The following is a 25,130-nucleotide window of genomic DNA, read 5'->3' on the forward strand; positions in this document are numbered from 1 at the left end:
CACACACAGCCAACAAGAGCCCTGTTTCTCTGTGGGCCTGGGGACATGTGTGGTGGGGCCTGTGGGGCCTCTCTGGGGCAGGCACACAGAGAATACTCCTGAGGCCCAACCCAGGACAACAGGCTCTCCAGATAGCCAGCGTTTTTTGTTTCTGATTTAAAACAATTTGTTTAAGTTTATTTAATTAGAGAGAGAGAGAGCAAGTGAGCATGAGTGGGAGAGGGGCAGACAAAGAGGGAGAGAGAGAGAATCCACACTGTCAGTGCAGAGCCCGACTGGGGCCCAAACTCACAAACAGTGAGATCGTGACCTGAGCCGATGTCAGGAGTTGGGTGCTTAACCGACTGAGCCACCCAGTGCTCTAGCATTTTCTTGGCTGTTACTCCCTTCTCAGCTTCCTGACCCTGCTGCCTCCTCCAGGAAGCTTCCCTGACCACATGCCTCTAATGGACTTTCTTCCCAGGGTTCCCTGCCATGTCCACTGGCCTGCACCCCAGGACAGTTCACAGCCCAGTCCTGGTGGTGTTGAGACTCCTTGAGGCCAAGTGCAGCCCCCCACCCAAGGGCAACACCCAGTCTCCCTCTCCCTGTGCCACTTGTGGTGAAGCAGAGCTCAGGGCCAGAGACCCAGCTCTGAAACTGCTCTCTGACTATGCTGCAGCTCCAGATCCAGAGAGCTCTAAGTCTGGTGAGGACACAGACACAATAACTGGCCTATAAAACAAGGTGTGCCCAGCATTGTCAGAGAGGGCTGAACAGAGTCCAGCAGAGCAAAATTCCCCAAGAAATGGGCATCGAGCCCTTCAGAAGAAGAGGAGCACAAGAGGTTTGCTGGAGAGGGAGCGTATGAACATGCGAACAGGCTGCACCATTCACCAGCAATGTGACCTTGGGCTTAGTTACCGAGTTGCTCCCTGCCTCAGTTACTCGTCTGTAAAATGGGAGGGTTAAATAAATAAGTTATGTATTCAAAGAGGGTAGAACAGTGCCTTGCACATACAAAGGCTACATAAGTATTTGTTGATATTATTAATAGCGTCTTGAACCGCTAGCAGGATTTACCAGGCATGATGAGCCCCTACATGGCCTCCAGAGAGGCTGGCTCAGGAGCGGGGGAGGGACCGGGAATCAGAAGAAGGCCACGGAAGCGTCATGACAGGGTGGACAAAAGGGCTTGGGGCCCTCAAGGAAGGGAGGCTGTGTTCTCTGGCAGGGCCAGAGTGGATCTGGGTGTTCTCAGAGAATGGATCAGAGAACGGATCCAGGTGTTCTCAGCCTTCAGCCATAGGTGCTACCTGGCTGCTGCAGCCCCGGAAGGTACCCCTCCCCGGGGCCACCCACCCCAGCACTCAGAGTCCCGAGGCTCTTTCCCACGTGGCGACATCCTTTCACCTCCTCTCTCTCCCCAGGCCCCCTTCTTGAGAACTTAGGAACCTTCGGACCTGGGCAGGGCTGGGCTTGGCTGAGCTGGCATTGACTTTGGCTCAGGGGTTGGGTTTCCCAAGGAAATCTATGGGACTGGCAGGGTTGCAAAGAAACAATTAAACCTCCCTCAGGGAAGGGGTTCCAGGGGAGTTCCAGTCCCTCAGGGGCACTCAGACCCTGAACAGGCAAAACCATGCATCTGCCAATTCAAGCAGCCCCCTAGGGACTCCACTGTGCACCCTTCGCTAGCCAGCCCTCGAGGCTAATACATACATGGTGGAAAACACGGCCTGCAGTGCAGGGATTTCTCTGAACTCCCGTCCTGGACACCACCACCCCACAGCACAAGTCACAATTTGACGGAGTTAGGGACATCTATGTTGCTTTTGACTTCTATGAAGACTCCTCAAGAACTAGCCAACCCCCAATATACCCATCGTCCCATCACACCCAACACCTCCTTTTATAACAAATATTTTCTAATGTCTCCTTTCCTATACAATGAAATTCAGGACATGTGCCTTCATTTTTTTTTTTTTTTTAAATGAAGTTCTGATTGTAAAAGGAACATAAAAAGGAAAGTGATTTATAATAAAATACTATGTACATATTCAGGCACAATCACACTAAAAGATAAGAAGACACAGTTTGAAGGTTGTCCCTATAAACTCTGGGAATGCAGTAGCTATAGATGTAGATTGATACATACAGCAGTTGCTTCACTGACTCAGGTTCACGGGCAACATTGCTGTCGGTAATGTGATTTTCCAAAACCTTGAACAACTCTTAATAATGTTCAGCATTTGAGAAAGCACAGTCTTCTCTCCCTTTACTCAGTTGCATTTCGGGAAAACCCCATGTATGTTAAGCCTCTGCGGTAAGTGCCTTGTGTTTAGATGTGAGATGGAGGAAGAGTCTAGGCTCCGGCCATTACAAAAGAGTTTCACCTGCACAAAGGCCCAGTGGCTCGTCTGAAAGTCTTGCAGAATACTCCGCTTACAGAATATCTCCCTGGCACAGACCCATCAAATGCCAGGCGAGGCCTCCAATCTCTGCAACAAACAAAACCCCACCACTGTTCAAAACACCCCCAGGGGGCACTCCAGCCCTCACTGAGGACTGTGGAGCTGTAGTGATGCCTCCTCCCCACTCCCTGTCAGGACAGGCCCTTTACAGCCTGGGCAGGGTGATGCCACCCACCCCTCTCAGACTGAAGTCTCCTCTAGGTGGGAGCCTGGAGGGAGAAGAAGAGTGGGTGCCTGTGGACTCAGGCCCCAAGCCTGGAGGCACTCGGTGGCCATGCTGACCTCTGCGTCCTCTGCCTTCACCCCTCAGGCTGCAGCAAGATGTGGGACAACCTCACCTGCTGGCCAGCCACCCCTCCGGGCCAGGTGGTCGTCTTGGACTGCCCCCTCATTTATAAGTTCTTCTCTCCAGTTCAAGGTAAGAGCCTTGGGTGGAAGCAAGGGAGCCGGGGCAGCACAAGTGGTGCCAGCTGGAGTGGGTACTCACCTGTCGAGGCAGTGAGAAGGCAAACGGGAAGGGGACAAGGGGGTGAGCAATTGGGGGTGCGGGAGGAGCTTTGTGGAAGAGGATGTGCCAGAACTAGGTCTTTGAAGGATTCGTGGGGTTTGATTAGCTCTTCACGTAAAAGATAAACACGTGGGAAGGGCTCACTAAATATTTGCTCAGCAGTTGATAACCAATTGACGGACAGATACAGGACTAATTATGGCTCCCATGTTCCCCGTTGTCTTGGGCTGGTCGTGATTCAGTCTTTCACTGCCTGGAGCCGATGACCTTTTGGGCTTTGCTTACACACCTTGTCATGTTTGTTTGTTTGTTTATTTGTTTGTTTTTATTTTGAGAGACAGCGAACATGAGCAGGGGAGGGGCAGAGAAAGGAAGAGAGAATCCCAAGCAGGCTCTGTGCTGTCAGCACAGGGCCTGACACAGAGCTCGATCCCACAACTGTGAGACCATGACCTGAGCTGAAATCAAGAGTCTGACACTTAACCAAATGAGCCACCCAGGTGCCCCACACCTTATCATATTTTTAAATGAATGTTCCCATAGAAGGCAGAAAAGAAGAGGGGCCTCTTTAGGAACTGGGCTTTCTTGTTACTGATTAACCAAAGAACCTTTCCTGCATATATTCAGCCATTCTTTCATTCAGTGAATATTTATGAAACATCTACTAGCATGACAAGCATGGGCTAGACAAACACAGCATGAAAACAGCCATGCTATCTGCCCACAGGGACCTAACGTTCTAGTTGAAGAGACATTTAGCAAGAGAACAAACACGTGTCACAAATGGTAAGAAGCGCCAGGAGGGAGAAGGGGGTAAGGCACAACATTAAGGCAGGTGTTCACGGATGGACGGGCTTGCCGAGGGGGTGCTACTGCAGCTTCTGTCTGAGGACCTGGAGGCCGGAAAGATCCTGGGCTGGGGGATCACTGAGAGGGAGAATCAGCAGCCTGTGGGATGGGCACTAAGGCAATGCAGTGGAGGCCAGGGCGGCTGGAGCAGAGAGAGCTCAGGGGAGGGAGGAGAGGAAAGAGACAGGTGGCAGAGGCCAGACCGTGCTGGCCCTGAGCACTGACTGAGGACTTGGGATTTTTTTTCCTAAGTTCACTGAGAAGCCACTGGAGGCCTGAAGCCAGTAACTGACATAGTCCAATTTAGGTTGAGGTTTTTAACCAGTAATTCAGATTTTTCATGAGAAGGAGGGATTCTGGTAGTGCCATGGGAAGACCCATTCACAGGGCAGCTGAAAAGTGGTAATCGTTCGGACTTAGAGTGTGGGTGGCAGAGGAGAGAAGTGGGAAACTTGCCCATGAAGGGTGTGCCAGGCTCATGGCGGGGACGGAGAGATCCAGCATGCCCCTCTGGGGTTTAAGTTTGATGAGCTGAGACACTCACCAAGGACTAAGGGAGAAAAAAAAAAAAAAAGAAGACTAAGGGAGGAGCAGGTCTGGAGTGGGGAGGATCCCAGGGAGGAGCAGGTCTGGAGTGGGGAGGATCCTTTGGAGGAGCAAGTCCAGAGGGGGAGGACCCGAGGGAGGAGCAGGTCTGGAGGGGGAAGCATTAATGAAGAGCAGGACCCAGAGTAGAATTCAGAGGGGGTGCCTGGGCGGCTCAGTTGGTTAAGTCTCCAGCTCTTGATTTCAGCTCAGGTCATGATCTCACAGTTTGTGAGATCGAGCCCTACGTTGGGCTCTGTGCTGACAGCTGGAGCCTGCTTGGGATTCTCTCTCCCCCTCTCTCTCTGCCCCTCCCCTCCTCGTGCTCTGTCTCCTCTCTCTCTCTCTCTCTCTTAAATAAACATTTAAAAAAAAAATCTTTTAAAGAATTCAGAGACTGAGCAGAAAGACTCTTGGGCATCTCTTACTTCAGGTGGCCTTTCCCTCTCTGGACCCGTTTCCCTGTTTGTACAATGGGGACAGGAGGTGGGCCAAAGGGACTCTTCGGGGCAGGCTGGTTTTTCCCCCCAGGGCCCCGTGTTGTGGCCTCGGCAGTCAGTGAACGAGAGGTGTCAGTGCCCTCCCTGGGGAGTCTGGGAGCAGTCACAGATGTGCCATATTCCAGGCCAGCCCCCACCTAGCCCAGCTCTCCAGCGGAACCCGGCACCTGGGTGGGTAGGTGAGGAGCTCCTCTGGCAGCTCTCAGGTGTCCAATCGGCAGAGCCTGCAACCAGCCTTCTCTCAGATTCCCTGGAAGTGCCTGCTACTTGTGCTCCTCCCTGACACTCTGCTAATTGCATTCCTCCTGACGGCATTTCCTTCTGTCCCTGCTGGAATTATCAAGGCAGCAACTTCACATAAGAATCTGGACCGCAGCCCACCATCTGGCTAACCCTGAGGCTGCCAGCCTCCATGGGGCCCACATGGTGCCTTGGTGCAGATGAGAAAAAGGTAGCCCTTCCTCAGGCAGAGTCAGCCTGTCACCAGAAGCCACCTTGTGACAAGCTGAATATGAAATAGATTGCAGCCCCCACCATTTATCAGCCAGATGCCCTTGTGCAGTGGACAACCTGCACAGCTGTACTTGGTGCCTTAGCCTCTGAAAATGATGGAGAGAAAGAGGAGACTAAGTTAGAGGCTGAAAATGTAAGGGAAAGAGGTGTGTTTTCCTGGGAGGAAGGTGTAAGCCAGTGACCTTAAACTCCAAAGAGGGAAGTTTGAGAGAAAGGCAAATGTGAAGCAGGAATAATACCATCCCTAACTCTAGTCCCTTTGGGTGACAGGACTGAGGAAGGAGTGTCCTCCCTGGAAGGGTTGGAAGGGACCTAGTTCTACAGGGAAGGCTGAGGACACCTGAAAAGAATAAAGACGGTAGAGTTAGAAAGAAGTCATCTCCCGGGCTGGGTAAACATCCCGGGGGAGGAGTGCTGGCCAGGCAAGGGATTGCTCATCCAGGGACCAAAATGTTTGCGGGGACCTGATCCTTTAATTCGTGGTCTGTATGTCTTTCGTCTGTGGTGTTTTTACCTTTAAATATTTGAAAAGACATTTTTTAAGAGTGAAAAAACTAGGATCGCTAATTTGGTTGAGAAAATTCAACACAGGCTGCTAACTGTGTCTCTGGGGTCTAAGGGACACCTCCTCTCCCCGCCTCACCACCTGCACTGTGAAGCCATAGATAAGAGAGTTGTGATGCCAACCTAAGACGTTTGCCCTGGTTGTCTGGGACAGGATACCACGGACGGGCTTTTAGCAGGAGAGCACCACGGTCACATAGAGGATTTAGAACAATCTCTCCAACTCTCTCGGGTTGGGAGTGGGGTAGCGGGGACAGGAAAGCAGGGAGAGCCATCAGGAGGCTCCTACCTAATTCCGAGGAGATAAGGTGGTGGTGGTGGTGAGGAAGGGAGGCTGGGGCAGGACTCGTGGCTGAGGTGAGGTGGGGGGGGGGGCGGAAAGAGGGCAGTGGGAAGGAAATGAATGCCCGATTTCTACCTCTAGTCACTGAGCCGTGCTTTTCACATGGAGGGCCCAGGGAAGAGTGGAGGGGTGGCTGTGACTTCTTTTCATGACATGGTGAGCAGGAAGAGACTCCTTCCTGCATATCACCCTCTACACACGCAAGTTCTGCTGGTTCCCAGGGCCGGACTGGGCTGCGTCTTGGGGTCCCATGGTGGCCACCTTTGAGATCTCCTCAGGAAGAGTTCCCTTTGAGACCTGGGCCCCAGTCCCAGGGCTCTTCAAAGAGGCCACCCAACCTTGAAGATGTCCCCCTATCCCCTGCCTTCCCCCCAATACCCAGGGCGGCCAGGGTTCCAGGGGACAGGGTGGCCCTTCGGCCACTCTGGAAGTTCAGAAAGGTGCAGTCAGGCTAACCCAGGTCTGTATCCCAAGCCTGCTGCTTCCTTGCTGTGTGACCATGGGCAGGTCACCACTCTCAGCCTTGGCATCCCCCTCTTTGAGTGGAACTAATAATAGCTCCTAATCACTAGCTTTAACACAGTACTGTTTGTTGCCTCCCCCCCCACCCCCCGACAGAAGGCATGAGAAGCTGCTGTGTAGATACAGATGGGGCACCTAATTCATGGTACCAGGTGCCTGCTATGTCATGGGCCTGGCCCATGAGGCCCTGGTCCTTCTGGTGAGAGTGGAGCTCAAAACTTGAGGCATTAGTGTCCCAACCTCAAGGCTGGCTGATCTGACCTTGTCCCCTTTTTCTACTTGCCCCAGGCTGGTGGGGGAAGTCCACACAAGAATCGGATCCTGGGAGGGGCCCACGGTGAGCTCCCTAGATCTGGGGCTGAAGCAGGCCGGCGGTTTACTGACGGTCTGGTCGAAGCCCGCCTGGGCCACAAGGGGGAAAGCTAAGGAGCTGAGCAGGGCCAGCAGGAGGACCTCTCTCTCCTGCTGGGAGCCCCCTGCAGCAGTGTGCTCGGGAGGCCTGCGCGGGAAAGGGCTGCCGAATCAGCAGCCGGCCCAGCCCAGTGCCTCTTCCTCAGCAAAGTCCCTCCTGCTTCCTCCAGGACCGCGCAGTGGCAAGAGACCCAGGCCCAGCTAGTCCTCCCTGACTGTCCCCAGCCCCCCAGCTGTCCCTCAATTCCTCAGCCATAAAGTAGGGTGCTAAGAACCTCTTTCAAATGGCAGCCAGGAGGATTAACAGAAATAGCAGACAGGGAATCACCTGGTATATTCCAAGCCCACAGCCAAGTTTAGAAATAGTGGATGTACATGCACGGTGGACACCCTCCCCCCCCGCTCCCCACCGAGCTCTCTGGACAGCTCGACGTCTCCAACAGCTCTGCACCTGGATACCTGACACAAGTCCCCAGGTCCCTTCAGTGCAGACGGGGGCAAGGGGGCAGCTGAGAAGACTCTGGGGGTCACACCTGCTTCTACCCTCTTCTCTCCGTGTGGCCTTGGGCAAGTGACCAACCACTTGGAGCCTCACTTCTCAAGTGTGAATTGGGCTTCCCTTCCTCACTGGAGGGTGGAGGGGACTGAGACACTGAGCCTACACTGCTCTGTACAGTACTGATGAATGAAGAGTTCTCGAACTTGTCTTTGTGATGGAGCTGCTGCTGCTGCTGCTGCTGCCGATGCTGCTGGTGGTGGTGATGGGGACCATGGTGGTGACCGTGATGGTGACGATCGTGGTGGTGCTGGTGGCGGTACTAATGATGGTGACAGTGACGATACCAGTGATGATGGGGACAGTGGCTGTGGTGCTGGTGAGGAAGGAGCTTTAGGGCAAGGACGTCAGGACCCATCTTCTTTCTCAGCTTCACCTCACCTCCTTCCCTACTGTGCTCTCCCTCCTCCTCCCTCTTCCTCCATCCCTTCACCTCCTGCTCCTGCCTCTTCTCTCCTCCTGCCACCCCCACCCTCCTCTCTCCCTCTTTCCTCCTCCTCCTTCTCCTCCTCTTTCCCCCTTCCCCTCCCCCATAAGCCAGCTTTCGCCCCGGACTCCAGTGCCCCCTTAATGAGTCCTGGGATAGAGGGACGGGATCTTCTCTGGCTCACCCATTTTCCTTCTTTTTTCTTCTTTTTTCTTTTTTCAGTTTATTTATTTATTTTGAGAGAGAGCTAGAGAGCAAGCAGGACAGGGAGAGAAACCCAAACAGACTCCACACTGTCAGCGCAGAGCCGGATGTGGGGCTCAAACTCCCAACCCCGGAATCATGACCTGAGCCAAAATCAACAGTTGGACGCTTAACCGGCTGAGACGTTCCGGCGCCCCTGGCTCACCCATTTTCTATTCAACTCCTCTCCAGGGCTAGAGAGTGGGCAGCCTCAAGGTAGCCCTCAGGTCACAGGCACTCTCATCAGCCCTGTCCCTTCGCTACAGCTTTGGGCCTCCAAGGACAGTGGAGAACTCAGTGAAGTTCAGCCGTAAGCTCCTGTAGCTCCATTCCCTGCACACACGTGCCTTTGCCCGGGCAGGTTCCCTGCCAGGACTCCCTGCTTCTCCATTCGTGGGCATTTCAGACCTGCACCCTTAACCAGGTGCCCTCCACCCCCACTTCCGGCCTCACCTTTGGTCCCTCTCCAACAGCACATCTGAGCCACACCAGGTGTGGGAGGAAATCAGGCCCATCGGCCCAGGCGAGCTGACCCAGGAGGAGTCCCGAGGCCCAGCCACAGGACAGAGAAACCATCTGCCACACCGGCTCCTGTGGCCCTGTGACAAGAGTGAACATTTAGCTCATGACAAGGGCCATGGGTCATTCTGTACCCAGAATTCAGGCCGTGACAAAAATCGCTTTATTTGTCTTGCACCCGGGGTCAGTTTCAGACGCGACAAGGGGCAAAGCTGAGCCCAGGCATGTCTGCTCTGACTGTCACTCGTGTTGCCAAGCCCTGGAAGAGCTTTTCCCTGCCCCCAAGTGCCCCGGCAGCTCCCTGGGAGTCTGGGTCAGGGCCGCTGGAGCCTGATACAACTGGGGGTGCCGGGGAAAGGCTGAGCTCAGAAACAGCCCGGCCCCATACCTACTCCACGGACTCACCTGCTCCCAGCCTCAGCCTCTCTCCTCTCCCCCTCTTCCCCCCCACCCAGGCCGCAACGTGAGCCGCAGCTGCACCAACGAGGGCTGGACGCACCTGGAACCTGGCCCCTACCCCATTGCCTGTGGCTTGAATGACAAGGCATCAGATTTGGAAGAGGTGGGCCTCAGTCCGCCCCTGCCCTCCCACAGTGCCCTGGCCTGCAAGGCCCCTTCCACCCTCTCCCAGCAAGGAGTGAGGTCGCTGTCTATGCCGAAGCCAGGACTCGTGGGGTCTGCCTTCCCCAAGCCTCCTCCCTTGCCAGGCCTGCATTTCCAGGGGCTCATCCCCCTCTCTGTCCCTGACAGGGAACAGGAAGGGGACTTTCATGAGGATGACACACAGTGGCAAAAGCTGAAACAGCACTCGGCCCTCCGGCCGGGCCACCCCGCTGATTCATGGAAGCCTTGCTCCAGCCCTAGAGGGGCAGGGAGGGCAGATATCATCTCCCTATCTCATGCAGAGGGGAAACTGAGGGACAGATCCTCAGCAGCCAGTCAGGGACAGGGACAGGGACAGGGACAAGACCATGGTCCTCAGTCCCAGAACAGGCATATGCCCTGGAGCAGGTGAAGCATGAATGGTTGCTGTGCAGATGTGGGCCCCGGAGCCACGTGGGGATACTGATGGGAAGCGAGAGTATAACTGGAGTCCTCAGCTAGGAGCCCCCTCACTGCTTTGGTGTGGGGTCGTGGGTATGTGTGTGTGTCCGTCTGCTGTGACGTTTGTCCCACCCCCAGACACCCTTCTCAGAGCTTTTGCTCCTCCCACAAGGGCAACTTCTTCAGAGGCCTTCAAAGCCCACCAGGTCCCCAGGCAGGATCTAAATCCCCCAAATCCCACTTAACCACTTGCCTGTTCTCCAGCAGGGTGTGGGACGTGGAGAGAAACAAGGGACTCACCCAGTGGCCAAGGATCTGCATACATGTCCCTAGGGAGGGTTCCTGGAGGGGCCAGCCAGAAGCCTTTGGATTCCAGATTAGTCCCGTCCCCCTGCAGAAAGGCTAGATTGCCCTCCTCCTGCTGACCCCTGCCTCTGAGAGCCCCAGAAGGGAAATTGTCCCAGTGTCGTCTTTAGTATTCTAATTCCCTGTGTGGCTCTCTCGCTGCATGGCGGGAGGTCCTCATGTGGAGTCTGAAGGGCACAGTGTTGGGCCGCCGGGGGGCCGTGCCCAAAGCTGGCACGGAAGGGGTGCTGAACACATGACTGCAGAATGAACAAACAGGCACATGGAACGCGTGAGGTCTTTGCTCTTTCCGTCACTGACATTTCCCTCATGAAAGAGCAGAGAGAGGAGGTTCAAGTCAACCCCCGCCCCGCCCTGGGAAGCAGTCCTGTCCTGTCTGTGGAAACCCAGGGGAGGGGTGTCAGGGGTCCGGGGACTGGAGGGGGCGGCTCAGCTGCTCTTGGGACCCTGGAGTCTCTTCATCTGCCGAGGCAGGGATGGGAGGCAGGGTGCATAAGGCACGCACCCCTGCCAATACCCCCTAGGTGAGCCCACCCCAGCCCCACCTAAGACCCCCAACCCCGCCACCCTCTTCCCTCTAGCAGCAGCAGTCAATGTTCTACAGTTCTGTGAAGACCATCTACACCGTCGGCCACAGCCTGTCCCTCGCTGCCCTTCTGGTCGCTACAGCCATCTTGAGCCTGTTCAGGTGAGGTCCAGCCACAGCAACAAGCCTCAGAGCAGACCTAGCCAGGTCGCTCCTGTGCTCGAGCCCAGCCTGGCCCAGTCATGCTCTGGCCCCCTTCCCTGTCACCCCCAGGCAGCATAGAGTCCCTGCCCTGTCCCCCTACCACGCCAGCCTCCCCTGGAGAGAGCAGGCTGCTCAAAGTTCTCCACCTGTCTCGGCCTAGTCCCCGTGGGATGGCCCTGCACCTGGAGATCGGGCACCAGAGGGTGGGGCAGGCTCTGGAGGCTGAGGCACTCGGAGGCCAGGCTGCGCCAGGGTTGTACCTGGGGGCGGGGCCTGCCCTTGGAAGCCCTATGCTCCCCCACCCTGCCCTTGCTTCGAGCGCTGGACAGTGTGGTTGGAATGGGGGGTCCGAGGCCCCCTCAGCCTCCCAGCTCTGCCCGCCTCGCACAGGAAGCTCCACTGCACGCGGAACTACATCCACATGCACCTCTTCATATCCTTCATCCTGAGGGCCACCGCTGTCTTCATCAAAGACCTGATCCTGTTCAACAGCGAGGACGTGGACTATTGCACCAAGGGCTCGGTGAGGACCCCGCCCAGGCCCACCTCCCTCTCCCTCTTCGCCTTTACCTTCTGCAATCTCAGTCCCTCTCCACCTGCTGCTTCTCCCCTCTTCCTCTCTTCTCCTCCTCTCCTTCCTCCTCTCCCTCCCCAAGAATGGCCAAACCCCTACCCAACCTTGAATCCCACCCCCCTCCCAGCCACAGGAAGTGGTGCTTAGCCACCTGGGAGGGAGCTCACAGACCTGCCCCTGCCTGTGACGGATGCCTCTCCTTGGTGGGAAATGCGACGCTTCATAGCCAGAGTCCACAGTCCCCCGTCCCTCCTCTGTTGCTAACTTCCAGAGTGATCTTCGGGAACTCCCTGCCTCAGTTTCCCCATCTTGCAAGGACTTCCAAGCTTCCATCCTACTCCCCCACCCCTACCACCACCTGGATTCGGTCCAGAAACACACACAGCCCTTCTCTTCCCTTCTTCCCCTGCCATCAGTCCGTTCTGGGCCTTCCTCAGGAAGGGAAGTTAAGACAGTGTCTAAGGAATTAATTGCCCGTCACTAAGGGGTCCATCTCCAAATGACTGTGAGCTCAGGACCCCCTCCCTGAGTGCCCCGGAGCTAAGACAGAGAGTCCAAGACCAGCCCTGGCTCCTACCCATTCCTGTGGCCAGTGACTCTGCTTCATGAGGACCTACCCCAGGGGCAGTGCATTATTTTGGGCGTCAGCAATACCTTCTCCTCAGAGAATGGACCTATGATGGTGGAGTCTTAGGCATGTAGACAAGAAGGAAGGGAAACGCAGGGTGGCCACTCTGGACAGTCCCAGAGCTCCTCAGAGGATCCCACCCAGGAGCTGGGGCCCATGAGCCATGGACCCGGAGAAGCCAGGAAGCCTCCAGCACACTTGTTAAGGATAATTGTGGAGACCGGCTTTCTGATTCATTAGCAGCTCTCGGAAGCTTTTCTAAGGCAAGAAGCACAGATAACTGTCCTATTAAAGAGATGAGCTATTCTAGTTGCAAGGCAAGTGGGGGAGGATGGGGGACACAGGCCCGCCTGTAGCTGGAAGGACTGAAGTGGGACCTGAAGGAGCTTGCAGCCACAGGAAAAGGAGAGCAGACTACTGAGGATGCCTCAAAGCCAAGGGCACAGAAAGGAAGGAGTGGAATCTAGAGAGCTTCCCGGAGGGGGGAGGGCTTTAAGTTCTGGCTCACAGGTATTGGGGCTTGATCTGAAATGGAAAACTTTCTGGGAGAGAACAGAGGACAGCGAAGGTCCTCCAGTTGTGCCAGGTGGGCCACCCAGAGCCCCAAGTTGCCCTACTTCTGCCTCCTCTTGCCTCTTCTCCTCAACACTTCCATCAGGGCCCCACTCCACAGCCCATAGCCTACAGCCCCACATATTCAGGGAACCCTTGCAAACCCAAGCAAGAATTCTCCTCATACCTCTTCTAGCTACCTTCTATCCTAATTGAAATAAGGTGAATGAGTAGGTGGGGGCGGGGTTAAGTGAATGGGCAGGTAGACGGATGCTGAGTAAATAGATGCGTGGATGGCTGTACAGGTGGAAGGATAGATGGGTAAAGTAGGAAAAATTGGGTAGATGACAGGTAGAGGGGTGGATGAGTAGATAGGAGGTTGGATGAATGGATGGATAGCTGGTTAGGTGTGTGGGTTGGTAGAGGATGGCTAGTAGGTGGATAGGTAGAAGAATGGGGAGATAGGTAGGTGAGTGCGTGGGTGGGCTGATGGACGGGAAGATGAATAAATGATCAGTGGATGGACAGACAGATGGGTGAGCTGGTAGAACACCTAGTGGGTAAATAAACGGATAGGTGGGCAGATGGATGGTTGGATGGGTAGGTGGGTAGATAGACATATAGAAGGAAAATGAATAGATGATAAATTGATGGATGGATCGTTAAATCTGCAAACTTATCCCCAACTATCAGATGATCTAAAATCAGGGATAATGGGAAAACCACCGGGTACATTTCGAAAGGGACAATGCAAGAACAACAAAGAGATTAAGCTGGCCGTGCTGCGCCTGTGTTTGTTGCCCCAAACGGAGATGTGGGCAGGCAGGGGACCCCAGTGAGCCCCTTCTCTGTTCCTCCCCCTGCAGGTGAGCTGTAAGGCAGCCATGGTCTTATTCCAGTACTGTATCATGGCCAACTTCTTCTGGCTGCTGGTGGAGGGCCTCTACCTGCACACCCTGCTGGCCGTCTCCTTCTTCTCTGAGCGGAAGTACTTCTGGGGGTACATACTCATCGGCTGGGGTATGGTACCAGGGAGGGCTGCCAGGCTGGGGACGGAAGGGGCAAGGCCTGGGGAGCTCACTAGGGGGTGGGTGCCAACCCTGCCTGCACTCGTAGGTCTCCCTGGGCTGCCGGTCCTGCCTACCAGGCTCTAGGCCAAGAGTTGACAAAAGTCCGCCCCAGTGTCTGACCCCAGGGTAGGTGCCCTCAGGCTGCAGCTGAAACTAGAGCTGATCTGTGGGACAGAGAGTTTCTGTGAGCATCCATTTCCCCTTCAGCCCTTGAAACGCAGGGCCACTGCTAGTCTGCAAAGTGCCCCTGTCAAATTGAGAAAAAGACCCTCCCTTTAGGGGGACACAGCCCCTCGGGCATAGCGCTCCACCCCCTCAGTAGAGCAAGCATGTTTGCACAGTGAACGGCCTGTGCAACCGCAGGTGGCAGCCCCGGAAACCCACTCTTCTCTCCCTCCCTTTCTCTCTCTTTCTCTCTCCTAAATCTCTCTCTTGTGCCCTTTTCTCTTTTTCTTTTCTTTGGCCCTGACAGGGGTGCCCAGCATATTCACCACTGTGTGGACAATCATCAGGCTCTATTTTGAGGATACTGGGTGAGCTGCCACCCCGCCCCCTCCCCCAGGCTGCCATCATCTGGGGCAGATCCCCTAGGTGGGATGAAGGGAAGCTGGGAGGCACAGACTCTGGGCCTATGGTCTCTAAAGGGCTCGGGGGCAGAGCCGGAGCACCTGGGAGGGCCTCTGACCCTGGCTGAGGACAACCGTTCTCATTCTCCCCCACCATGCCCTATCCAGATGCTGGAACACCATCAACTCCTCATTTTGGTGGATCATAAAGGCCCCCATCCTCACCTCCATCTTGGTAAGGCCTCCTCCCACCACGTAGAGATGGGGAAACTGAGGCCTAGATCGGGTAGTCCACTGACTTCAGGTCACACAGGAAATTCGTGTCAGGATCACAACGGAAACAGAGGCTTCCCAGTGACTCGGGGCAGGGTCATCCCCATCCTTTTCCCCATCAGTTTCTCCTCTAGGGTAAAGAACACAGACGGGGAGGGCCAGTCCTTCAAGATGTGAAGTGGAATTCCCAGATGACCCCCCAAAGTGGGGAGAGCTAGGGAAGAGAGAAGACGGATAGACAGCAGGGTCCTGGGGAAGAAACCAGGACATCAGTCTGGGGAGCTGGACCCCTCAGCCTCCCCTCTCTGACCACTAACCTTGGCCGCATCCACCAGGTGAACTTTATCCTGTTTATTTGCATTATCCGGATCCTGGTTCAGAAACTTCAGTCCCCAGATGTTGGCAAGAGTCACAGCAGCCCATACTCGTGAGTATGCTCTGGCTTCCCTGCTGTCCCCATCCCCCGTCCCCAAATCTGCCCACGTGTCTTTGAAGTTTTCCAGGAAGTCAGGTGACTCCAGAGTCACCAAAAAGCCACCTTGCTCTTGCCCACCTCCACCCCCCATGACCTGGCTCAGCCCACAAGTGTCCCCCGCTCCATCCCTCCCTACCCTTGCCAGGCCCATAAACCCCGTGCCCGCTTCCCCTGCAGGCACTTACCTAGCAAGCGATCTGCCCCAGGTATGTATCCACTGCCAAGCCAGGGAGCTTGAGAACACAACAGATCACTTGTGCCCTATTCACACCAGGTGCCCAGTCCCTGGCAAGGGCCTGGCACAGAAAAGGGACACAGTAAGTACACAGTAGATGGATGCCCTGGGGGAGCCCCCAGCTGAACAACAAGATAGCCACATAGGATTAAGTAGTCCCCAGGAATAGTTAACAGCAGTTTCCATGCCAGGTGTGCTAAGGGGTTTCCACATATCATCTCATGTCATCCACACAGTCTCCTATAAACTGTCCACATTTTACAGGTAAGGAAACTGACACTCACTCCCTCCTCTTCAAGGATTTGGGAGCACATGGCCCTGGTAGGGGGGAGGGCACAGTGTCCCTGGGACAGTGGTCATGCTCCTTGCTTGGAAGGAAAGGTGTGAGGGCTGTCTTCTGCTCTAGGCAAGACTGGAGAAATAGGAAGGTTTTCATGAGAACAGGGCTTGAAGCCAGAACTAAAGAAACACGGACAGGGTGGCTGTGAGGAGGTGAGTAGGGGTCTGCATGCCTACCGATGGGAACAAGAGACTGATTATCAGTGCTGCAGAGACAGGACAACCCTGGAGCATCCCATAAGGCCCGCCCAGTCCTGGGATTCTGGACCGTTCTTGGCCTGGCTTCTCTTTGGAGAGTCTTGTGCTGTGGTTCTAAGATTCTTAGCTAGAATGTCACGAGCTGCTGGATTTAGGATTCTATTCTGGAATCCTGTGATTCTCTCTGATGAGACTAAGACTCACGTTCCTGGTGTGACGGCATTCTCCCCCGCTGGGTGCGTAGGAGGAACTTCCCCTCCAGTCTGAGAACAGGGCCTGTAGCCTGCCAAGGGGCAGTACATCAGGCCCGGGCATCCTTATCCTCTGCTTTGCCTGTGGGGCCCGGTTTGCCCCAATGCACAACTGCTCCAAAGGGCTTGAATCTGAGGCAAAGGAAGCCGGTCATCACCAGGTCCACGTGGGTGAGATAGAAACTGAGCAGCTGTCGGCAGGCAGAGGGGTGGGGGGAATAGGAGATGGGGCTCCCCGCTGAGGGGCTGTCGGCTCCCACTCTCCACCTCCCCATAAGCCTTCAATTTAAAGAAAGCCTCCATCTGTCAGCCTTGGGCATGCGGGAGAGATTTGTGGCCCAAAAGGGGTGGGCAGTGCTCAGGATCTTGGCATGGCTGGGACCCAGGTCTAGGAAGGAGCAGGAGGGGCAAGGCTGGGGGACCTCGGGCCCAGCACTAGGTTTCCCTGGACTGACTTCCGAGGCAGAAGGGATCACGGCGGACACCCCCAGCCCTCAGGCCTCTCCCAGCCAGGGAACCGCGAGTTCACTCTGTCTGGACCGGCTGAGGTCAGGTGGTTGGGAGGCCTGAACCAGGATGAGCCCTGCTGCACAGGAGAGGGATGAGTCATTTAGAATGAATATCGACCCTGTCAAACACACAAGGCTGGAGAAGGAGGAGCTGGTCCTTCAGAGCCTGCTGAGAGTGTGTGTATGGGTGTGGGGAGCCAGGGAGGAAGGGACGCAATCTCAGAAAAGGTGGCAACTTCTAGAGAAGTGGACAGGCAGAGAAGCCAAAGATGGACTAAACCAGGCATAAACCGGAGTGCCCAGCATCCTCCCAAGTGGCCTTGGGCATATGTGGTCAGCACCCCAATTACAAAATCTTCCTTCCCAAATGTCCTCATCCCTAGTAGAGAATTAGTCTCTTGTGGATGCACTGCACTTTATAAAACCCAAAGTAGTTCTGAGTTTCCAGTGAGGCCCATTTCTGTAATTTGATCATATTTAACATACATTTACCCCCACTGTAAAGATTAGGGAAACTGAGACCAGGAGAGGGGGAACCAGGATCTCCTGTTAGCTGAGAACATCTCTCCCTTGGCTGCCACAGACCCTGAAATACTATGTCTCATCCTCAGGGTTCAGCACTGACCTCCTCTATGGTCTCTCCTCCAGAAGGGTGAGAAAAGAGAGCTTCCTTCTCCTTCATGCTTCCTTTTAGGCTAGGAGACTTGGAGAGGGGGTGGAGGTGGAGGGTAGAGGCACTGCAGATATGGAACAGGAACACATGTGCACATAATATTTCCAGGAGCCAGTGGCCTGTCCTCACACATCCTGGTCATCATCCCTACCTCCTATACGCACTATCTGCCCTCCCTCTTGTCCCCAGGAGGCTGGCCAAGTCTACTCTTCTGCTGATCCCCCTGTTTGGAGTGCACTACATCATGTTCGCCTTCTTTCCCAACAACTTTACAGCTGAGGTGAAAATGGTCTTTGAGCTCGTCATGGGGTCTTTCCAGGTATGAACCATCCACCAGTCTGCATTCTTCTCTAGGCTTTCAGGAGATTCAGCCTGGGGCCTTGACCCCTTGCCACTGGATTCCATTTTTTTCCCACTGTGATAAGTCCTGATTAAGCACCTACTTTGCCCTTTGGTTAATCAGGGGAACGTAAGGACCAGGGCCAGGGGTGGTACAGGGGCTGGGGGGCTCCTGGAGTCTGTCCACCTCACCTCTCCTACTCCCTTCCTCCCCAGGGGTTTGTGGTGGCCATCCTGTACTGCTTCCTCAATGGCGAGGTAAGCCCCTCCCAGACCTTGGGGGCCAGGCAATAGCACTCAGGTTGAAACTCAGGTTTCAAGGTGCGGAAACACTAATGGGATAAGTGCAGAGCAAGGATGGGTTAAATCTTGCTACTCCAAGTGTGGTTGTCAGACTAGAAAACAGGTGATGGCACATACCTAGGACCTGGTTAAAAAGGCTGATTTCTGCCCCCTGCCCCCCAGACCTGCTGACTTAGAATCTGCATTTTAAGACACACACACACACACACACACACACACACACACCTGGGATTTGTGTGCACATCGGTTTGGTTAAGTGGCTGTGTCCAGCAAGTGGGGATAGGGGCAAGGGGGTGGACTGCCGGTGGAGGCTGAGTTACCGTGGAGCCTGGTTACAAAGCACAGAAATCCATCCACTCAGATGAGCGCGAGTGAGCTGGAGGGCAGCGATCAGGGGAATGGGGATTCAGCCACCCCCAGGCAGTACCCCTCCCCCTCCCCGACTGCATTCTCTGATCCTCTCTGCCTCCTACCGCCTGTGGCTCCAAGGCCTTGATTTGACCCGGGGCCCCAGTGGTCCCACTGTGCACTAGCCTAGGTAGCATCCGGGTCTCTCAACTTAGACTCCCCAGGAGGATTTGACTGGCTGGCTCGGCACCCTAAATCCAGAGCAGCCCGATCAGCAGTGGAGGAGGCTTACTGGGGGCGGGCTTCAATACCTCCCTTTCCCCAGGTGCAGGCGGAGTTGCGGCGGAAGTGGAGGCGCTGGCACCTGCAGGGCTTCTTGGGCTCGGACCCTAAATACCAGCACCCGTCAGGAGGCAGCAACGGGGCCACATGCAGCACGCAGGTCTCCATTCTGACCCGCGTCAGCCCGGGCGCGCGCCGTTCCTCCAGCTTCCAGGCCGAAGTCTCCCTGGTCTGACCGCCAGGCGCCCAGGGGCCCCCGGCGGCTCCTCCCGTCCGCACCACCCACCCCGGGCGGCACCGGGGACCGAGGCCTGCCCGGGCGAGGCCAGCCCCGGCCCTGGGCTCGGAGGCTGCCCCGGTCCCCAGGCCACTGTCCGGAAGCCCCTCAAGAACTCTGCCCTTGCGCTTGTCTGAGAGTAGGGTGCACAGATGCGGGAGCCGCTTCTCTGCAAGCAGGTGCGCCGGGGGCTCCCACCTGAGGAGACGTGGGGTGGAGCTCAGCCATCAGACTCCTCCCCGAAAAGTCCTCGTCCGCCAAGCAGGGCCAAGAAGTCCACACACTGTCCCCTGACTCGGCGCTGGTGGCTCTCGGGCGCCGTCCAAGGCAGGCAACTGCCCGTCCTCGGACAATGAATGCGGGATCGTGGTGTGCGCCGAGGACACAAAGATCTTGCCCCTGAAGATCACCGGCCACCACCACCTCGACGGAGCCTGAAGTTCCACCATTGCGTCAAGTTCCTTTGGGTTAAGCATTACCATTAAGGCATCTCTTCCCAGATGCGGTCGCCTCCCCCAGCGTCATCCTCTGAGCTGCCAGCCCTTCCCAGTGGAGGAGTTTGCCTCAGACGGGTGTGGTTTTGATAGGGAGTTTAGTTTGGGGCGCACAGGTATCTCCATAGTCCCTGCTGAAGTGCAGTGGTCCCAGGATGGCTGGAACGATCGAGACTGCCACCAGCCCTGCCATCCCTACAGGCAGTGGGAGCTTCCCTTGGCCGCCCACCTATGTGCCAACTATCAGAACCAGGCTGAGAGATGTGCGCTCGTGCGCCCCTTAATCCTCCCATCAACCCAGCAAGGTGGGAACTACTGTCCCTATTTCACAGGTCAGGAAACTGAGTCTCACAGAGAGGTGCCTCGCCTTGTCACACAGGTAGGGTTCGATCTCAGATCCGTCAGATGAGAAAATGAAAGCACAAATTCTTAACTGCTGCTTTTTATATATTGTAACAAGCTTCATCCTCTTAGTTATTTGTATCACCACTGATATTATTGCTACCATCCCTGCAATCCCATTCCCACCCCAGCCACACTGGAGTGTGGCTGAGAAGTCCTCTAGCCCACATATTGTCTGGACAGGAGCCTGGTGGTCAATAACATCCTGTGCCTACCCTGCACCCTGTGGCCACGTGGCTTCCTGCCCACACTCCAGCCAGAAGATCCCCTCAGGACTGCAAACAGGCTGTGCGACAATAAATGTTGGGTTGAATCGGCTTGGCTTCCCTGGTGGTTGATGTTCCCACGTGACCTAAAACGGGGACCAGCTTTCAACTTACGGCCATTTTCCCCCATTCAGAGGAGGGGAGGTCGAAAGCATCACTGAAGCCAGCTGTCACCACCCTTCTGGCTTTGGATGGGAATCCTACACTTCTAGGAGAAGCGCGGAGTTCTAAAGGCCTTCACCCCATGTCTCATTGAATGGTATCCCATGTCTTCTGAGCGTGGGGAAGTTATACTAGGTTCTCGTTGTGTCCCCTGACCTTCTAAATCCAACCAAGAGAAGGAAATTCTATTCTTGGATTAGTACAGAACAGCTGACCGAGCTGCCGCAGTCCCAGAAATGGTTAAGGGGAGCATGTTGCAGGCCACAGGGATTCCTGCAGACAGGGGTGCATGGGGTATAAGCTGACCATGTTTACACTGCCCAGGGTTCAGGTAAAAAGAGATAGAGGACAGAAATGTCACCAAAATGAGTGACAGAGCCAATACGACTGGTGGAATGGTTTAGACACAGGCAATAGGGCAAAGTAGATGATTTCAGTTGGCAAGAGAGGTCTCCCTCCAAAGCCGTTGCCTGACCCCTTGGCTTCCACTTCCTGCAAACCTGCAGAGGGGTTGTCTTGTTTGGGAGCAGGAGAGGGATGCCAAGCTGGTAAAAAGAAGCTAGAATAGGCTGGCAAAGCCTCAGATCTGCTTACAAGGCTCCTTCAAAGCCTTGTCCTACTCAGTACCATCCCAGAACCCGTCACCCAATGACAGCCCCAACCAAACCAGCATGCTGAGGAGGCCTGAGTCAGGGGTGGTCAGGCCAGGATCAGAGTCACCGTGAACCCAGGGCAGGGGCAGCCCCAGGCACATACCCTTGGACCAGTGGCCCAGCAGGTCTGACAGTGGCAAACTCCGTCTAGAGTCACATGTCACGCCTGCCCTGTGCATGGTCAGCTGTGGGACAGAGAAGGAAATATCCCTACCTTTGGTTTCAGCCGCTCTCTGGCCTGCTGGAGAGCGCATTCCCAGCACTCACCGTCCCTTCCTCTGCCCGGGCCAATGGTGGTGACCACCAATGGGGTGTGGAGAGCTGGGCATGGGCATTTGGGTCACCCGGAACTTGTTCTATTCTTCCCCAAGAGTCTCCCATCCCTACTACTCCAAGGCATGGGGATAAGAGATAGGGAACAGGTGGGAGGGCCATGCTCCTCTCGCCCAGCTGGGCCATGTCACTGTCTGATTTCCCTCCCTGCCTCCCCAGCTCAGTGCTTCTCTAAACTGGTTCCAGAGATGTCTACCCGTAAGGTCCAGAAGACCCAGCCCTACTCTTTTAGTCCTGATTCGAATTCTGATATTCTTGTAGATCTTGAGCAGTTCCCTGTATCTCTGGGCCTCAGTTTTTCCACCTGAGGGATCGCTAGGCTTAGCTCCTGGCTAAGGCATGGGTGGCTAATGAGGAAGGGGCTGTCCAGAGCCCTCTGCCACCCGCTGTGTCCTCTGGGCTAGGGGAGGACAGCAACTGGAGGGAGATCCCCAAGCAGACTGGGGACCGAGGGAGGCACAGAGGTTGGAGGCTGTGAGAGAACAAGAACAGTTCTCTGGAACTGAGAGATGAGCTCAGGCTGGTGGAAGAGGGTAAGGGGAGGAGGGAAAACAGAAGTGGGAGGAGTCAAGAGATCCAAGAAGTGGGGCATTTGCAGAGGAATGGGCAGGACCTTGCCTCCCAAATCAGTGACCCCACAGGCTGCCTGAGCTATGGGAAGGCCAGGAGGGACCACCCTCCAAGCTAGACCCAGCCCATCCACCACAGTGCCTGAAATCCCACCGTTAGTGAGTCATAGCTTCACAGTAAAGGAGAGAGCCCAGGGGAGACCGGATCGATCAGCCAGGAGGGTGGCATATGAAGCAAATGTGGGGAGACGCAAGACACGGGCAGCAAAAGGGAGAACACTGGTGAGGTCCTGCCCTGAGAGTAGGTGAAAAGTCCAGTGTTGGGCATTCAGGAACAGAGAGAAGCTGAAATACTGTCTCGGGTGGACAGAAGCCAGGAGCAAACATCCCCAGGTGCCTATGGAATGGGAATAACCACGAGCAGAATTTCTCCTGCACACCTTCTTCCCCCCAACCTCCCCAGTCCCTCTCCTGCCTTGCAAGGCACTTGTCAGGCCAGGCCAGCTCATCTCTAGCGCCACCTGGTGGGTACCTCAAGGACTTCATCAAGGTCGGCCTTTGGGACCCAAACATCACAGGGTTCAGGCCCCTCCGTAGCAGGCCAGGTGACACAGAGGGCAGGCCTCTCTCCTCAGCTCCATTTCAGAGTGAAATACAAGAGGGAAAATGTAGTGAGGCCACAGGACTGGTGACCCCAGGGACAGCCTAGGAGATTAGGGAGACCCAGAGCCCAGTCCCTAGACCCAGTCCCCTGACTTCTGTGGCACACAGTGATTCCTGTCCCAGTCCCAACTGTAGAGTTGGGCCTCTAGGGCACAGATTAGGCCCTGGCCCTTGACTGAGCCCTGACCCCAGGTCCTGAGGACAAAGTCCAGTTAACTCCGGTGGGCACCTCCTGGAAAGAGGAGCAAGGAGCCCCGTCCAACCTGGTGCAGAGGGCCACCATCACTGTGATGGCAGAGGCCACCATGTGGACAGTACCTGTCACTCTGGGGCACAGGCTGAACAAGGAGGGTGGCCAGTGTGCCAGCTGAATGGATAGGGAGCAGCCTCCCAGGTGAAGAGACCTCAAGTTTTCTCCAAAGACTAAGCAGGGGTCTCTAGGTCCCAAGAGAGCATGATGGGTGCCAGGGACACCCAAATCCAAGTAAGCAGGTGCCTGGGGTGGGCCCTTAGCCGCAGGAATCCAGTGGAGGTTTCTTAAATGAGGCCAAGGGGATGAGGGTGGTCTTGGGTCCTGAGAAGGGCCCCAGGGGCAAACTGAAGAAAAGCTGCCAGTCCATCATCCAGGTGTGAGGGAGGAAGAAGAGAAGGGGTTTGGGGAGATGACCTGGTTGGGGACATGCTGAATGTAATGTCTGTGGGATGTCTGGGGAGAGCCCCAAGGCTACTGAAATCAGGATGGAAAGAGACAAGGCCCAGGCAGGAGTGGGGAGGCCTGGGCAGCCCCCATGGGGCAGGGGGCACAGGGAGTCCGTATCTGCAGGCACCTCCATCTGGCAGTGCTGGGCCAGGCAGGAGAAGGAGTCAGAGTCAGCCCCTCTGTTCCCACCACTTGCCCAGGGCCTGTTTTCCTGAGAAATGACCCTGCCTCCTCCCAACTCTCCCTATGTGGGAACAGGAACTGCTCTTATCTCTCCCAAGGGAGGGGGCCAGAGCCACAGCTGGCAGTCATTAAACACCCTGATCAGGCCGGGGATGGTGGAGATATTAATAGCCAGGAGTCAATGGCCCAGGAGACACAGCCTCCCGAGGAGAGGGACAGTAACCTCAGCAGGCCATGGGGATGAGGAAGATGGGTCAGGAGACCATCCTGGCAATGCCCTAGCCTCCACGCAGGACAGATGGGGGTAACCAGAGTCCAGAGAAGGGAAGGAACTTGCTTGGGATCACCAGCAAGTCACTGGCAGAGCCTGGCCATGAACCCAGGTCTTAAAATCCCAGAGCCCCGCTTTGTTATACGGATTGTCATAGGTGAGATTCATCAAGAGTGCCCTGTGCGGAAACAGGCAGAGCAGACCTAGCAGGAGACACTAACTCTTTAGTCTCTTTCCAAAAATCTTGATATTTTGTTCATTGTGTATTTTTTACATTAGCTTTGATTTTTTTGAAGTATTGCATTAAAAAACTGTTTATCCTGATTACTGAGTTTTTTGCCACCTCCTTAAAATTTGCATCTGAGGCAAATGCCTTGCTTACCTCACCCTGGTCCCAGCCCAGCTCGTACAAGTCCCAGTATCCCTAGGTCCCAGTATGTCAATGTGCAAGAAAGGGAAACGTTCTGCACCGGCCTCTATGTGGCTCAGAGGGAAAGGGTCCCACCTGGGTAATGCCTAGTAAAAGTAGGCAGCTCCAGGGTTAATGCTGTGGCTCAACCTAGTATTTTCTGTCTGTCCCCTCTACCTTCCTCAGTATGTTGACTTTCATCACAGACGTACCCCCTCGTGATTGCAGATGGCTGTCACTACCCCAGGCATCATGTTCTCACAGAACTCCATCCAGTGGCAGAGAGAACGTTTCCTGTGTGTCTCCATTTATCAGAAAGATAAACTATCCCAGAACCCATCTTCTGCACACTTTCCTCAGGCTTCTGGGCCGGGACCAGGTCACATACCCAAGGCCTGGCTGCAACTTCCAGAAGGAAAGTTGATCTAATAAGGAAGGAGGGAGGGATGGCTGCTGGCTCTCTTTCTGGATGTTTCTCTGGGTAAATTTGTGGCCTGTCAGCATCCCTCCATCTGAGCCTGGTGGTATAGTAGTGTGAGGTGTGTAATGTAGAGGTGAGGAAGTCCCATCAGTCCAGAATAAGTGCACAAAACAGAAAAGACTCTAGGTACTTTGTGCAGAAAGATATTGAATGTAGGGAATTAAATGTAGAAAGGTCTGGAGGCATGGAGTCAGCGCCTTGGCTGTGAGGGCCATGGAAGTGAGGGCACACGTCTGCCCTGTGGTAGGTCATACTACCCCAGCTGCCACCTTGCAGGAAATTACTGTCAACATCCTGGTTGCACACCCATTAAGCTGTGACAAGAAAATGGAAGGAACAGTGTCCTGCTGCTGTGAAAACTCCTGTCTGCCAGATCCCAGCCAGCAGCCACCACACTGCGGGAAGAATGGCCTCTGCCTCCCTTCTGTCTTCCAGCTCTCTCCTGTGGTGCTTTCCTCTGGTGGGGCCTAGGTTGCATCCAGATCCCCAGCAGCAAGGGGGCGCTGGGAAAGGTAGTCCTCA

General features: G+C 55.3%; 1 protein-coding gene across 5 annotated transcripts in view; it reads left to right on the forward strand.

The window, feature by feature from the left end:
• Positions 1-25,130, forward strand: part of VIPR1 (vasoactive intestinal peptide receptor 1) — a 41,545-nt gene that overhangs the window by 13,124 nt on the left and 3,291 nt on the right. For 2 of the 5 annotated variants that reach the window (XM_047876535.1, XM_047876539.1), the window contains 11 exons: positions 2,761-2,868; positions 9,446-9,552; positions 10,982-11,088; positions 11,521-11,653; positions 13,751-13,904; positions 14,427-14,487; positions 14,689-14,755; positions 15,129-15,220; positions 17,663-17,792; positions 18,029-18,070; positions 18,789-20,235. In XM_047876535.1, the coding sequence (XP_047732491.1) occupies positions 2,761-2,868; positions 9,446-9,552; positions 10,982-11,088; positions 11,521-11,653; positions 13,751-13,904; positions 14,427-14,487; positions 14,689-14,755; positions 15,129-15,220; positions 17,663-17,792; positions 18,029-18,070; positions 18,789-18,980 (1,193 nt within the window). In that variant the 3' untranslated portion in view covers positions 18,981-20,235. Of the gene's footprint in view, positions 1-2,760; positions 2,869-9,445; positions 9,553-10,981; positions 11,089-11,520; positions 11,654-13,750; positions 13,905-14,426; positions 14,488-14,688; positions 14,756-15,128; positions 15,221-17,662; positions 17,793-18,028; positions 18,071-18,788; positions 20,236-25,130 lie in introns of those variants that run through there. The other 3 variants (XM_047876536.1, XM_047876538.1, XM_047876540.1) reach the window with 3 other exon arrangements.

The sequence above is a fragment of the Prionailurus viverrinus genome, chromosome C2, assembly GCF_022837055.1.
Source record: "Prionailurus viverrinus isolate Anna chromosome C2, UM_Priviv_1.0, whole genome shotgun sequence".
Classification (NCBI taxonomy): Eukaryota; Metazoa; Chordata; class Mammalia; order Carnivora; family Felidae; genus Prionailurus; species Prionailurus viverrinus.